Source organism: Varroa jacobsoni, unplaced genomic scaffold (assembly GCF_002532875.2).
Source record: "Varroa jacobsoni isolate VJ856 unplaced genomic scaffold, vjacob_1.0 scaffold_523, whole genome shotgun sequence".
NCBI lineage: Eukaryota > Metazoa > Arthropoda > Arachnida > Mesostigmata > Varroidae > Varroa > Varroa jacobsoni.
Window position 1 is genome coordinate 115,692 of NW_019213425.1, and position 16,237 is coordinate 131,928.

A 16,237-nucleotide genomic window follows, 5' to 3' on the forward strand; every position below is an offset into this window, starting at 1 on the left:
TCAATATCATCACTTCGTTTGTACCAATAGAATTTTTCGCGATTTATTTCGATAGTTCTTTACTCCTTCGACACTTATAGAACACGTACTAAGTATACGCTGGGGCTTTTAATCGTCATACCACTACCGTGCATGCACACGTACGTTATGTCACAGGACACGCACATGCCATCCTGATTCTGTCGACAATCTCAGGTTCAATGCGTCCATCTTTTTTACACTTACCCCGCTTTTTTTTCTTGCTTTCTATTATTACCATAATCCCTCTAACATTTCCAGACAGCTATTAAATTGTCCGAACCGCATTTGTCTGCTCATCAGAGTATTTACTAAGCACTTACGAAGTAGCCAAGCTGGACTATTCCTTTTTGTTTTGATGATTTAATTATTTTTAAGTATCCCTCCGACCATTCTCAGATCACTCATTGCTTCATCCATTTCTAGCAAATAATACAAACAGCAATAATACAGCAATAATACAAACACTATGAGACCTTATGTAGTCAACAGAACTGACAAAATCATTAGACGAGTTTTTCACCCATAACAAACGCTGTGTAACAAAGGTATTCGTCAGAGTTTAAAAAAAAAGTAATGGGTTATGTAAAATCCTGATTAAACACTTCTGTCGCAAAATAGTAGAAATATACCACTGCGGCGTGTTATTTTTGCTATGAATTTACACACAGATATTTCCCTGTTTGGGTGCCACTTTCGTGCTTCCATTAAAGTAACAGCATCAGATCGATGGCCACGGGATCTGTCTGATTCAGCGAGCCCTTCGCAGTAGTCGGCAGAAGGTTTTCTGACACGCTACTCTACTATCCTATAGTCTATTACTTCACTAACTTTCTTAAACACGTAGTATCGTATACGCAATAGGCAGAAACATTATGTAGCTGCCTGTGTAAACATGTCATTCCGATAATAGCAGCAATGGTATCAGCATCAGTAGAAATAGGGGTTGCAGCTGCAGGAAACGTATAATGGATACTTGGAGCGGACACAATGCTCGTGTTTCGGACGGGAAAAGGGCGCGGCCAGATTCGGATGTTCTAACGATGCCATCTAACGGCGGTCCGAGACTAACTTTAAGTCGAAACGTTTAAGTTAGTCGCAGGTGTAGTAGCTATTGCTACGACAACAGAAGTGAACAACCGTGACTAAGGAAACTAACATTAGGTCTACACGGGTCCCGTAGTCAATACGGCGTGAACTTTTAGCTGGTATCATGCCTTAAATTGAACTTGAGGATTCGCACCCAAGTAACGGTTGCTTCCCATTTTGTCTAGAGCGAATATAAAAACAGCAAAAAAAAAAAAGAATAAAAACATGTGAAGAACAAACTTTCAAGCAGCAAACAGATTGTCGAATACTCCGAAAACAAGTGAGGTGGTAGACAAAGAGGTCGGTTGGAAGATACCATATTATTTGATAGGTAATGTAATGGAGTCTATAACAGAACAGTACCAAGTGGATAAGTGTCTTTGAGAGACGAACCGCTATAAGGCAACTCACATCCACGTTTCATGTTTTCAAATAGATTCCAAAAGCTCTCTTGAATTTCTATAGCGAATATAAATTTACTTTCATTATAATCGAAAGCATACATTATCATATCACCTTTAGTCGCTAAAGCACAACATACAATGTTGTGCATTGTGGATTATACTACATTGTGTAACATTGTATGTTGTGCCTTAGTGTGTGAAAAGTGTATAGCTTGCTGCCCTGTTAAATCGATCCACAATCGATTTTTGTGGACCATTTTGGGGGCGCACAAAATGGTCCACAAAAAACCATCCTTGGAAGCTGAAGAGGTGACACTAGATGATCTAAGTAAGATTTGGAATTCATAATATGCCAGAACCTATTTTGGGCACAAAGAGCTGATTAATTAGCTTCGGGCTTATGTCACACACGGAATGCGGCGTATCACATATAATGGCTGGCAGTGAATGGTTAAAACAAACCGCAGGCAACGAATCGGCGTAATAAAACTCGTGGTCATTATTAACGTCAAATATTTAAGGACACTTCAAGACCCGAAACGAGATGGCGGATTTACACCGGCAAAAGACGAAAGTTATCCCATTTTTCAGACCCATAAACTGTTGACAAACATCCCCATTGTTGACATGGCTTTGTTTGAACCGAAGGCTGGGTTACTCTAATTATATAAAATTACTGTTACTTATAATTATCACAGTCTACTTGTACACATAAAGCATATTCGCTGTCAATAAGTCTACTACAGTTAACCTGTTAACTGTACATTGTATGCATGTAAATATCTTGGATAAACAAAAACCCTAATTTTTGAAATGTTTCACCTTACCCCTTTAATAACCGATGATTTTGAATATAGCTACGACAGTTAGCTCAAACAAAACATTTCTAACTCTGCGTATACCCGCCCATTTAGAATACACTATACTAACCCTTGAAATAAGCCAAGGATGCATGAGATCAAGTCTCGACAGAAGATCAGTGGTCATTTTGTCACCTACTTTAGTCTACAATAAATCCACTTGCGCTCCGTTGAAGTTCACATTCAATCGTATAAACCTCCTTTTCCAATGTGAACAATCACCACTTAGCGACGACTTCTATATATTGTTACTGCCATCACCGTTAATCGGTTCATCTTCCAAAATCTCGTAGGCGTCACTAGTTTAGTCACAACTGACAACAAGTTATTACACTGTAATACGCGCACGCGCGCAGACGGATCGATCGGTGAACACGTGGTTTGTGCGTCTCGCCGCGTCAGCGGGTGTGGGTGCTTCTATGCCAGTCACAATGGCCAGACATAGTAGGCCTGACTGACCACATGTGTCATGCTGTTATTGCCTTTGCATGGGACGTTGAGTGTCCCTTGTCGCTATGGGCTCAACGTTGGTTGAGCTTAAACAAAAAAGCAATAAATTGCAGCGTTAGCAAAAAGTGCCCTAGTGCAACCATCACTAGCAACACTATCCTTCATTGTGTGTGAACTCTTCCGCTTCTGAGTCTATTTCCAAATCGGAATCGGTGTATCCAGTGGTTGATTTTCACCGCTGTACGACCAAAAATAGGCTGCAACGTTCAGCATATCAGATAAGCTAATCAGCCGTCAAGCTGGACCCCTCAAGCGTCAAAACAGAACGCCAAAAAAAAGGCGAGGCCAGAACAGTTGTCAACTTAAATTTCTTTGTCGTCGTCTTCTACCAAGAAACTTTATCTATAGAGTCGCAATAGAAGCGTTTCGTTGGATTCGACGTGCGGCCCGTGGTGCTCGATTTCCCAGTGCTGCTAGTCGGCATCCGGCTCGCATCAGTTACGCCGTCATTCAGATAACTAGTAGTAGTTGCACAGCCGCCGCGAGGTGAACTTACTAGTAAAAAGCACAATACGTCGGCAGCATCGGAAAAATGACGTGCCTAAACGGCGGAATCAATCACGTGCCGGTTTGAATGTCGTGTTGTTCCTTATAGTTGTTGGTGCGGTCACATACGCAGGCGTTGCCGATATCGTGACAGCAGTCGCTGTTACCCTGCTGTGGCTACTACAGTTGCGAAGGCGATGACGACTAACGTTGGTCATGTTCTACAACGCAACCGGAAACCAATCAACAACAACAACAATGAGTATTAAATTTTATTACACAAAGGTACGCTCTCACACGTATACTGGGCCAAATGAAGATGAGATGTCGAATGACAACAAGGACGAAATGATGATTATGGCGACGATTCGTTCACCGCGTGTCGTGCCGTTAGTGTTTATTACTCACTGTTGACAACTATGTCTGCCAAGGACCGGATCCCACTCGTTGATGCTGTTAACAGTAACCGACAATTGGACTAGCTCATACACGACTGCTCCACGTTCAGTAATATCGCTGCGCTCACCAGTAGCAACAAAAACAAGGAGCAAAAATTCCAGCCAAGCCGTTAACAACAGCGTAATAGAGAACGGGCGAGCGACGCGATTAGTCTGCCATCAGACGCTTTTACGGATTACAGATGTATCTATAAGATGGCTAATCTCAGGAGTTGCGTCCAGTTGGTTTTACTTAAACTACAAAGATAGTTGAGTAATGCAGGTACAGTGCTAGTGACTAGACAAAAAGCGTTTGAGCAAAATTAACGACTGATTCTAGAAGAAACAGCTGAAACGCACGATAACTGCTCACGATCGCGATGACGCGCCGTACAATTTAGTACGGGGCGTGTGCCATATCCAAGTGTTCATTCCGTCGGTGCTACGCTTAAATACATATGTACATCCACACAATCAATATTCAACCAAAAATAACTGAGTTTGACGTAAAATAAATATAGTAAATATAAATCCATAGTAGGCTGGTCGGTGAGAATACAACGATAGAGATAATACGTTAGTACAGGCGAATTCCACTCGGGTTTTTTACACCTCTCTAGCATTTTTCACGGAGATACTACGCTTAACATTTCACAACTTGATTTGTGGCACTGCCGATGCTTATTCCACGTTAACTATTCGCGTATGTTCGACAAAACAAGCGACGACCGTGAGTGAGCTTCGACGCTTTTTTAAATGACGTCTTCCTCGAGGCGCCGTAGCAGATGTATGACATTAATAACTAATCTTTACCATTTTTCTTTCGTTATCTATCGCAGTCACTACTCGTTAGCAAGACGGCATTGACGCACCGACCACTGATGTATCAGCAATGTCACATCGCGTCTTAGTCGTAGCTAAAATGGCTGGTCGGTCTTGTCATTCATTCAAGTTCAGTCATGTTTGCCTATTGAGGAATCAACACTTAATAGTTGTTGTAACATTGTTTTAAAAATTAATACTCTGCCATCCCATTGTTGCAAGACATTGCAAGTCAGCGAGCTAAACAGCTGAATAATATTTGTGGGGACAGACGCCAGCGTACGTCATCGCCACTAACAGCATCAGCAGACTTTCGACCACTGCCAACACGTACGGAGGGGACCAACCGATGTCGAGTGGATTAAGAAGGAAGAACGTTACGCTATGCGACGCAAGGCAACGTCTGCCGTCCTTCGTTTGTTACTGCTCCTGTTGCCGCTAAAGTTACTAGATCGACCGCGTTCAACTGGAACAATAACCGCCGCGGTACTTAATAACATAAACTGTGCTCTAGCGTGCGACTCCGTGACTGGGGCAGTCAGCCGTTTGTTCACTCACCCGGTCGGTCGCCCGTACGACCGATCACGCTGCTACCGCTGCGATTATACTTGTACGAACTGTATATACAGCCTGGTAGACTATGTGCGTGTCTTGCGGTTTGCGTTGCGGCTTGTCTCGATGCCTACTGCAATTATCTAGACACTTATTGCAACGGCGGTATAGTACTGAGACCGTCTGTAGCACACCACACGATTATTGCCGCTTACACAACATATTATGGGGGGCTTAAAGTTAAAGACTGGCGAGTGGTAGCCCGTAGCAGCAAAAGCACCAATAGCAATCTCTGTTGTTGACTAAAGGGTGACTAGAGGACTGGCCGTGAGTTTCTCCAGCTAACAAGTTTGGCGCTTAGCAAAAGCAGCACTACAGAGTTAGCTGGGCATGTGAGTAGCACTGGGCGGACGAGAGATGTTTGTCGCATGTGTGGCACAGCACGGAGCAAATAGTCGTCAAAATAGTTGAGACGGACTGACGGACGGTCGTCAAACAGCCGGCCAAGCAGTTTACTAAGTCTCTCGCAGTAGAGAGAGAGAGAGAGAGGGGGGGGAGTAGCTAGCGCGGGCAGGCGGTCAACATTCGTCGCCCATCAGCTACGAAGGAAATTACCAACCACAAGGTATTTACTAGCCATCGTCAGCAGTACCGGCGTCCGCCAGCCTACACAATGAGCAAGTTAGTAGCGAGCTCTGCTTGAATCCTCCGTTGAATCCGCTAACCAGAGCTTTTAGCTTGAGGTAAGGAATCGTAACTGCAACAGCGGTTGTTGCTAACGCCCCGGCATTGGCTGTCCCATTTAGTAATGGCAGCATTGCTGTCACCAGCAGCACTAAAACACCTTGCAGTATAGAAACCACCTTGCTAAAGTGTAACGTTGAAAATATGCAACAAATATGGTCGTCCTTATACATAGTTGCACACACACACAGAAGAAAAACGTGACAAGCAGGTAGAGGTCGGATAAGCATACGTGTAAGCAAAGGTTAACCATATGTAACGAACACTCATTTGCATTTCTCACTTTTCATCTAACCAGCAACGCTATCACTGTTCATAAACTTATAACTGTGACAACATGTGTGTAAAATCCAACGTAGAGTAAGGTACTGGGACGTCAGAGGTTTCAGCTAAAAGAGCGGAGCTGAAAGACATTTTACTGTCTACATTCCTCGAGAAGAAAATGAGGATAGTTGAAAACGTTTCGATGGTGGACAGGCGCGATGGCCACACGTAAATATTAGACATGTCTTGGTGCTGGAATAGACACGCATACAAATACCTACAAACCAATAACAATTACGTAGTGATGTACTCCTCGATATATTGGCTGATCCCGATTCAGAACTCTAGGGAACGACCGTGATTTCGTGACGAACGTTTGTTTTTTATCGTACCGCTGTCTGTTATGCCTAGTTAACCCTAATAATAAAGCTATACCGGACTAATTATTTCATACTATCTTACAACTTTAAAATTCTGTTAAATTGCTGTTCCACCTCTTACCATGCGAAGGCCGGCTGTGCCAGCATCTGTTTGAAGAACCGAGAGCATGTTGACTTAAACGGTGCTGACCACTCAGCGTATTTTCCCACGGAAGTACTGATAATATTATTCTAGTTATTGCAAATTGTAGTACCAATGATGCTACTAATGGTTATTTTTGTTTTGTAATTCCGTAGTTGTTCCGTCTATTTCTTTTTCTGTCGCTCTCCTTCTTTCCAGTCCCCGTCCGTTGCTGTATTGACGATGCTGATCTTGATCTGACAGCAGTAGCAGCTATGTAGCACGGCAGCTCCCGTAACTGTGCTAACGACAATGGCTACAGATGGCAAGAGTTGATCGACATTACATATTCCTCCTCTTTTCGAACGTGTACACAGTCTAGAAGCGCAGAAACTCACCGGTTGTTTCTGTTCGTTCGTGTCTGCTAAACGATGGCTGTTAATATTGCAGCTACAGGTGATCTGATCAAAATCAGGGGTACCGAGAGCGATAGCGTTCGTCTTTGATTTGAGACCAACAACAACTAGTATTGAATAGGCGTGTTTCAGCGTTCAACCGACCTTCTACCTTTCGACGCATAGGCGGCGCGTCCAGTTGACGAGAAATTCTAATAGTAGAACGTCAGCCGTCGCAGAAGCGACTCTTTCCAATAGAACGCGTCAAGCACTGAATGTGCGATGCGCAGACACACTATGCAATGCACATCCTTCCCTCAACCAAAGACACTATTACACATACTATGACCTGTGCGAGCGTGTCCACGTCTATCCTTAGATAGCTGGCGGTTAGTAGTGCCTGCTAATTTATGCGGTACTTCTTTTCCCTACGAGCAACTAACTGCCCCTCAATATCGTTAATGACAGAGCGGATAGAAAAATCGACAGACAGAAAGACAGACAGATTCTTCGGTCACACAGCAACCGGAAGATGTAACTGACAAACTGAAGCGATTGTACTACGGGTGTTGTTACCGGTACCATGGGCTTAGAAGAAGGTGGCTAGGTAGGAACGTAGTCAGCATTCGCTTAAAGGAAGTGACACGTTTATACACAGACGCTAATATACCGACAGTTGCATAGTGGCGAGTCACTTAGCTGTTACCGACACTGGCCGGTACCATTGGTGATACTATTCTGTTGAGTGCGTTCGGTGCTTAACACTTCTCTCAAGCTGCCTGTAAAGCGTTCGCTCGTTGCCCGTGTGTGCAGACCAGAAAGATGCCACCGGCAAGTCCCCGCACTCCGGCACGGCGGCTGGTCTCCTCTTCTGCGGCATAACGTGTTGCCAATGTCGTCCTGTTGATGCTATACCAGCTTTGCAATCAAAGTAGCCTCATCTGGACGAGCTTTGCAATACGGGGCACAATTCTTTACCTGTCACTGCACTGAACACTATGAACACACGGGAAAAGGGAGAGAAAGACATTTGGACACCCCGAGTAGAACAGACCACACCACGACAGCATAGGTCACAATTGGGCCCTGACGACGAGTCCGCTATCGTGTCGTTATCGTTTTCCTTCCTTATGCGGTGCATGCAGGGGCGATGAAGCTAGGCCACTCCGGTCGGACAGCAGCAACAGTTCAGAATTCACAGGACTATAGGCTTACTGATCTTACCCGTTTCAGCCGACACAAACGCCATCGGGGAAATTCCTGCTTGCATTGTTCGTCCTAGCTTGGCTTGACGGCCTTTGGCTGCTTATGCGGGATAGATCAATTCGTGTCTCTCTGGCCAACCTCAATATTTCCAGCTCAAAGCTATAAGAAGGCATATCTTTTTTCCTGGCCTGTTTGCAGCTGTTATGGCCTCTGCATTCGGCTGCTCTTGAGAACGTCAAGTATTTTTCCACGAATCTGTCTCTGGCCTTTTAGTCGTCGATCTTTTCAGTTTTCAACTTTAAAGAAATCGTCCTTATTCTGCTCCGTGTTGCACTTCCTTCATATGCCAACCAATAAAGCTATTTTTACTACCCGCTGAACCGACTACCAAATTACTGCTACACGCACGATTAGGGGCGTAATCCAACACAACATTCACTTTTTAGCTAACAGACGCACACAACTATGCGACACAAATACATACGTAGCAATCACCCTGTCTACTTTAATATAATTGTCTTGACACAATTTGTCATGAAGCCCCTTTTTCTGCTGACGGTGGCGTTGCTGCCGCTGCTGCAATTCTCATAGAGACTGCTCGATGATGTCTGCATGGCCTACACGCGTGTGGCCTTTTTCACGTCGCTGTTTTCACAGCAAACCCGATCTCCGTTCAACGCTGGTAATCGACCGCTAAGTTGGCTACTGAACTTGCACGACCAACTGCTGCTGCGGCATGAAGATTTCACGCTGCGCACATCAACGGCAGCGGCGGTGACAACATGCGTATAACAAAAACATCGATGGGAAGCCTCTTAGCTGGAGAAGCAGATTTTGCTATGTCTAACTGTTGCTGTGGATGTCGACTGGTTCGGCGCTTGTTCAGCACCACCTGAGAACAAGAACTTTTTTCATTGCCAAAGCACCCGGTTACCAGCTACACTTACCGGTTAGTGTTCACAGTGGTTATGCAACAAATCAGACAGCATTTGGGGGGTACAGCACAAATCATCACGAAAATGCTTCGTTGACTTTGTTGTATAATTGTGGTAGTCAGCACGTCGAAGTAATACACAATTGATTTAAGGTAGAAGTTCGTTCCAACTAGGGATTATCGAAGACTGTATTAGCCGCAATGTTAATATCGTAGTCTTGTTTACAGAGTATCCCCATATAATATACATATTATATACAATACATTACATATATCAATATGTTTAACAAGTATAGTAATTATTAATAATAAAATGAACTGATGCTCGCTGGTGAGTGTCGGCCGTAGCTGCTATTCGCACACGTCGCCATTCGACCACAAAGCGGTGCAAAGCATCAGCAGCTCTGACTGCTGGATCTCTATCCAGTTACAAGTCCATGCCAACACCGTCGCACCACTTCCTTTTGATTGACTCTCACGTCTGACGCGAACAACGATGACGACGACGACCGCGACTGGCTCTGACGTCTGACTCTGACCATCTGCTATAGCTGCGGCAGATCTGTTGCTATTTCTACCACTAACGTCGCTGGTGGCGTTGCTCTTCACCGCCGACAGAATTCTGCCAGCCACGCCACGGCCGCTACTGATACTGCTCGGCTGTTGTCGCCGCCGCTGACTGGCCCATGAAAACACACAGTGAAACTGCAATAGCGGGATGGCAGTGGCGATAGTGGAAGTAGCGCGATGGCAACGGCAGAGGCGATGGCAACGTGTTGCTTCGCGTAATCGTACTGCTGTATCTCTTGCCGTTTGTTGTGTCAGTAAGCGGTTTGCATACGCAGCTGTCGTGAATTAAAACAGTAATACTACTACTACTACTACTACTACTGCTGCTGTTGCTGCTGCTGCTGCTGCAAGAACACCAACCACAGCAGCGTGTAGCGTAGCCGCAGCAGCTGCTGTAGCCAGAAGAAATATACCTATAGTTGTATTCACGTTAGGCTGCTGTTCGTAATAGCAGTAGAAGGTTCTGTTTCTATCTGCTATGATGTACTGTAATTGGGGTTGTTCCTGCTCGTCCCGTTCATCGAGTCTACTGGAACTCGTTCGGAGGCGATTGCAGCGGAAGGCAGCACGCATCGCAGCTCGGAGAAAGTAGAATGATAAGCGCGTGTGCACTTTGCTCACCGAAAGAAGGCACAACACACACAGCATCAACATCAACCAGCGCTACCCTTATGAACAGCTTATACAGCGGTTGCTGGTACGACTGGGTAAAACACTTCGGCTGCCATCAAGAGCAACGGCGACAGTATCAGCAACTTAAACAGGAGTAACAGCATTCCCGGAATGACCCTGACGTTTAGCCGGTATCGACATGATTATGATGATTATAAAAAATAAAGACAGTATAATTTCATTGCGCTGCTAACAGAAAAACAACAACTACGGCGGCGGTGGCGGCGACGCAGACGATTATCGCAACAAAACACCAAAGGGGGCGAGAACGAACCGGGACAAAACAAAAACAATGGTAAATAGCCGAGAAGTGTATGCCAATGATGGGTACCATCAGTCTTATCGAACTAAAAAGCATTTGGCGTTGCCCCGTAATCGTGATTTTGTTTGAAGACGTTTTAGTACGACAGTAGGATTCAAACACACTCATGACAATCGAATAAATGTAAACAATGTATTACTATCCGTTAGAATAAACAATACAAAGCATTTTGTTGTACGTTAGTATTGGGTGAGTGTTGGCTCGTACCGTTATTATTATTACTTGTACTTCTTTTTTATTGTATTTGTAGTAATTCAATGGAAGTGGGTACATCGTACAGTACCCAACCACCACGGGTACGAACTACTTATACGTATTTATTGAGGAACGAGTCGCAAGAGTAGCTATGACAAGCAAGAGGAAAAGAGAACACAGAAATTACACGGCGGGGCGCACATGTTGAGCCACCCTAGTCTTTTCATTGCTTACCATCTTCTTCGCCACAGCAAACGTCAATGGACGTGAAACGTTCCTGCTGCTATTAACCAGTACTACCCACTTCTTGGCTAAAAAAAAATTATTAACCAGTACTACTCACACCTTAGCTAAAAAATATAAAAAATGAGTTCGTCTAGCTGACAGTAAAACTTGCCCAGAAATCATATCTTTCTTCCATCATCGTTTCCGTGTCCACCTATCCTCTTCCAAATATAACCCAGTATAACAATTAAATAATCTTCCACTTTACGTATCACCACCGCATCGTCTACTTTGATCAGATCCGACATAGTCATAGCTGGCTTATTCGCGCTTTTTCCCTGTCTCCAAGATCTCAGTACCTTACTAAATTTACAAATGGCTTTTCCAGCCCATATACACACACGATTTTCCTTACAGCACACACTGACTCGTATATCATACACACAGTGTAAATTTACAGATTCATCTTCCTCTCTCTCTCTCTCTCTCCCTTTCATAATCAACATGTATACATGAGTGTACGTATATGTGGTGTAGTATACACAAAAGTAGTTTAACCACGATTGCCGTATTGAAAGAAGGCGGTACACAGAAACCCACCACGCATGAGTGGGTCTCGTTTGCATGCTGTATAGCCTTTTTGCGTGTCTGCATGTCGAACAGAGTCCAAAGGCAAAAAGCAAGGCATGGTTTCGGCGTGTCAACCGATTTCCTCACAGCGACCAAGCCAGCTGGAGTTTCGCCGTCCTATGGACCAGATCACACGTTCTATAATGGCCCACGGCTGCCTTCAGCGGTTGTTCTCGATCGCCTGAGTCGCGCGTGTATAACCCGTATTTAGCAATTTGACAGCACGTGAAGGGTTAGGCTTGCCACAGGAGATCGAGGAGGTTCGACGGGACTCCATTCATTCACCGGCCAAACTAAGTTAGGCCATAGGGAACAAGTAGCACACGGCACACATTCATACGATGGACAGCAGGCTCGGCCAGGCCAAGACAACAGTAGCATAAAGGCACAGCCGCACACTACACGCCGTTGGCCTGTGACTGCCCCTGGTTGATTAGCTGTCCGATCCATTGGCTAGCTACATGGCTCACTTATTTCTCTGACGCTCACCTCACCTCTCTTTTCATCTGTTGTTCATCGCTCACCAATTGGATATGCTGTTGACTCACCCTGCAGTGCGGCGAAACGTCCGGAGAGCCAAAGGCCAGCTCGTTGTTCCGGTTATCCAGGTTAAGGTTGAGAGCTGCCGGCAGTTCGGGGCCTGCAAGGCCCCCCACCCCATCGTCCTCGGGGAACACCGGCATCTATCCTATGTTGCACAGCACTCAGCTCCTCGTCCTGGGACACACTAATGGGACGGTGAGAGAACACTGCTGGATTTTCTTGCTCCCTCTATGTCTAATTATAACAATACAATTTGCACAAATGTACAACACCAACTAAGCAACAAGGCAACCGAGCAGCCACCCAATCGGGCAGCCAACAAACCTCGACAACGAGCAACTTCTTGCCTTCCTCTGTTGGCCTGCCCTGCTGCTGCTGCTGCTACTGCTGCTGCTGCTGCTGCTGCTGCTGCTGCTGCTGCTGCTGTTCCTGGTTGCTCCTGCTGCTGCAGCTGCTCGCTGCTTCCACGAGCTTCCACAACCCTCCTCACTGACTGTGTTACTCCCCTTGTCTGCTCGGTGGTGGTGGTGGCGGCGGCGGCGACGGCGGCTGCTGCCACACCGTTCCAGCAGCAGACGACGGTAGCAGCAGCACCACAAGCTGCGATGAGGACACGACTATCCAACGAGCCTAACTGACTGACTGATTCGTCGACGACGAATCGTACTGCGCTGTGTAGAGGTAGGAGCACCAGCTCTCTAGCAGCTATAAGGAACAAGAGCATCCGCTAGCCGAACCGGAGATGCAACACACAAATAACAGAATTACCCATTACGAAACATCCACACAGACAGCGACCCAGCTAAACTCACAACAGACAGACAAACGACAGCCGCTGGTGGGCCGCCTCTTTAACTGCCTCGTTGCAACGACCCGTACGACACATATTAGACGTGTATACACATTACACAAGGGTCCCACAGACACAGAGAACGGGCGCAGCCGTCGCTACAGAGCAGACGTCGCAATACGACAACACTCTATTTGTGGTGGCCTGTACTCTGGCAGTGGTCGCGCTATAATTGTTTTCGGGGTAGGGCGTCTGCTAACCGAAACCACTCGAAACCCAGAAAAGCTGCTGCCGCCGCTGCTGCCGCCGCCGCTACTCCAGATGAGTGCCACCACGAGTGCTCATTCGATTCGGCCCGTTTCGGCTGCTCTTTGTCGACATGCTGCACTCACGCCGCGCGATCCACGTTGAGTGCGCCGGCATTGTTGATAGTTGTAGTAATGGTGCAGGTAGATTTAGCGGTAGGGAGTCAATGGAACACACAGGGAGAGCGGGCCCGGCGAAAAGCGTGGCAAAGCACGCAACATCTGAACTAGAGGCAGAAACAGAGCGGAGCTCACGTAGCCCGCTATATTCTATGCTGTTCTGCGCTATCGCGATGCGTTCCTGAATGGTAAAATGTGCAGTTAGTTGACAATAGCGGGCTCCGTACCTGGATTAAGTTACTTTTCGGCTCTGCCTGTGATCGTTGGCCGATACGTTCATCTGTTTCGTCTATCCTTATTTCTCTCACATTAACTGTTTTAGTATGATTGGCCTATAGTAACCGGCTCGCCGCTGCTGCTGTTGCTGTGGCTGCCGTGTCAATGCGATCGCGACAGCAATCACAGCATCTGTTTGTTTTTAGTTCAACAAAAAGCCAAGCCAGAAAGAGCCAGAACTATGAAGGCGATGGTACAGCGGCGTTACGCTGATATACTGCTATAGAATTCACAACAATAGTAGGATGTTATCATTATATGTGTATGAGAATTGCAGGTAAAAACATTGCCTTATAGATTTTATGAGCTCCTGCAATGGAATTCAAGAATGATCCCGAATACATTAGAGATTCCGAGAGTGGCAGCGTAGACAAGCTAACTTGCAATCCCAGTGCGAATGTACAATCAGAGCGTACGTCGGTCACTGGGGTCCCGTTGTGAATAGCGTTATCATTCTAGGCGAATAGGTCATCATCCCGAACAAGTTATGCCAGTTCGTTTGTGCTTACAGAATTACACTGTTGTTCATTCGGAGCTGTAAACATATTATAGGCTCACGTATAAAAACTGATTTAACAGCCAGGTGTCAAACAAAGGCTCAATAATTTGAACACTTATTCAACCCTGCTAGGTTCAAACTCTTACGTTAGAGTTTACAAACGGATCCTGGAGGAAGATCCATGTCTGCTAGTTATTAATGGAAAAAAATTATCTTGATAATCGGCAATCCATATACATGAAAAGCGTAGAGATCTATTTACTCAACGCCGTTTAGACTCAGCATAGCACACAAGTACAGCAATTTTCGAGGTACTAATCGGAATGGGAAACGTTCCTCACACTACCGCCATGAGCGCGGTGTAGAGCCAGAGTTTCGAGAACGTTTTACAACTAGAAAAATCAATAAAGGTCTTATCCATTTTAGTCCGGAACAAATAGTGATCATACGAGTACACTAGGATGATTCAAATATCTAATAGACTGCTAGATAAATTCATGACGTCGAATAATCGAAATCTCGAACTGCACTCGGAACATTATTCGGTTATAAAGCGAGATGCTAATGAAGTTTGTCGAGTCGATCCGAATATAATGCTTGCTTAATTATTAGGCCGCTGAGTGGACTGATTTCAAGCAGCAATTAAGGCTAGGTTACGGAACTACAACGACCCCGATGATCGTGGCGCTGATCACTAGGAAAATGACTATGTGAGGAATTTATTTAATTCACTCATTTTCAGGAACTGCATGAATAGGTGTCAGAAATTATGTCTTCGCGTGACGGTAACTAAGTAGTTTCCTTAGTTAGCATGGGATATCTCAAAAAGCACTAACATCTAATTCTTTCAGTTTACACCAAATGAGTGTTGTACTACTTCCATTATTCAGTAGGTAATAGCGCAATGAGCAAGCCAGCGCGAGTTTCTCATTGGCTAAAACGCATAATTGTAAGACAATAGAAACTAATCATAAAGTGTTGATTCACTCTACAACGCTCTTCTAATGCCGATGTGCTATTGACAGAAAGTGAGCAACTATGAGCGGTCGTGGTTAAACTTACTACTTGGTCACTCTTGATAATTCGGCTGTTACTATTGTCTGTGCAGCTGTACAGTTGACAGTAGCACAGCAGACAGCAATTGAGTTTGGATCAAACGACGTTCAGCCAGCTACGCTGGCTTTCAGCCGGGCGAGATCAGCTGGCTTTGACAGCAGGGACCAGCAACGTCGATGCTGCTGCTGCTGCTACTGTGACCCGCCGTATTGGCAATGCTCCACATTATGACTATGAGCTATTGTTGCGAGACAGAGCGTCCAGCAGCCGGTGACCTGGGACTCTGCAGAATCCATACACTAATGCTCCCGTCGGGTCCCTCTGCCCCCACTTACTAGTTGTACTAACAGCATTAGCAGCAGCAGCAGCAAGAAATGGTGATACAAATGGCGAAAGAGCAGTGCGTTCGAAATACAGCTCGGTAGAATCCTAGGAACCGCAAGAAGGGAATTCCGCGTCCGTCTACACGAATCGTACCTCGCACTTTCTCCTTCACTCTCATTCTCAAATGACAGAAACAGGTACAGAACGTAGGTAGTGATATACTTCATACAGCTACGTCGTTGATTAAAACATGGAATTCCCTGTTTTGGCTCAACAATAATGTGTCTCCTCATGAACCTTGGAGGTACATTTTAGGTGTACGCCAGATGCCGATAGTAGAGACCATTCTCGACGATCGTCTGCGATGATTGCGAACGGCGGCCTTAGACTTGGTTTCAAGTCTAAGAGCGCCGTTTCCATGCCGAATGAATACTACAGTTTTAAAGTATTTATTCAACATGAACAATAGCAAAGCTATGAAGCGTACG

General features: G+C 45.4%; 1 protein-coding gene across 6 annotated transcripts in view; it reads right to left on the reverse strand.

The window, feature by feature from the left end:
• Positions 1-16,237, reverse strand: part of LOC111261138 (uncharacterized) — a 61,665-nt gene that overhangs the window by 39,196 nt on the left and 6,232 nt on the right. Inside the window, exon 1 of one of the 6 annotated variants that reach the window (XM_022834400.2) lies at positions 12,385-13,121. The exons of 2 other annotated variants lie outside the window; for them this stretch is intronic. In XM_022834400.2, coding sequence (XP_022690135.1) covers positions 12,385-12,519 — 135 coding nt within the window. In that variant the 5' untranslated portion in view covers positions 12,520-13,121. Of the gene's footprint in view, positions 1-2,441; positions 5,727-6,687; positions 10,966-12,384; positions 13,122-16,237 lie in introns of those variants that run through there. 3 more of the 6 variants (XM_022834405.2, XM_022834404.2, XM_022834401.2) reach the window with 3 other exon arrangements.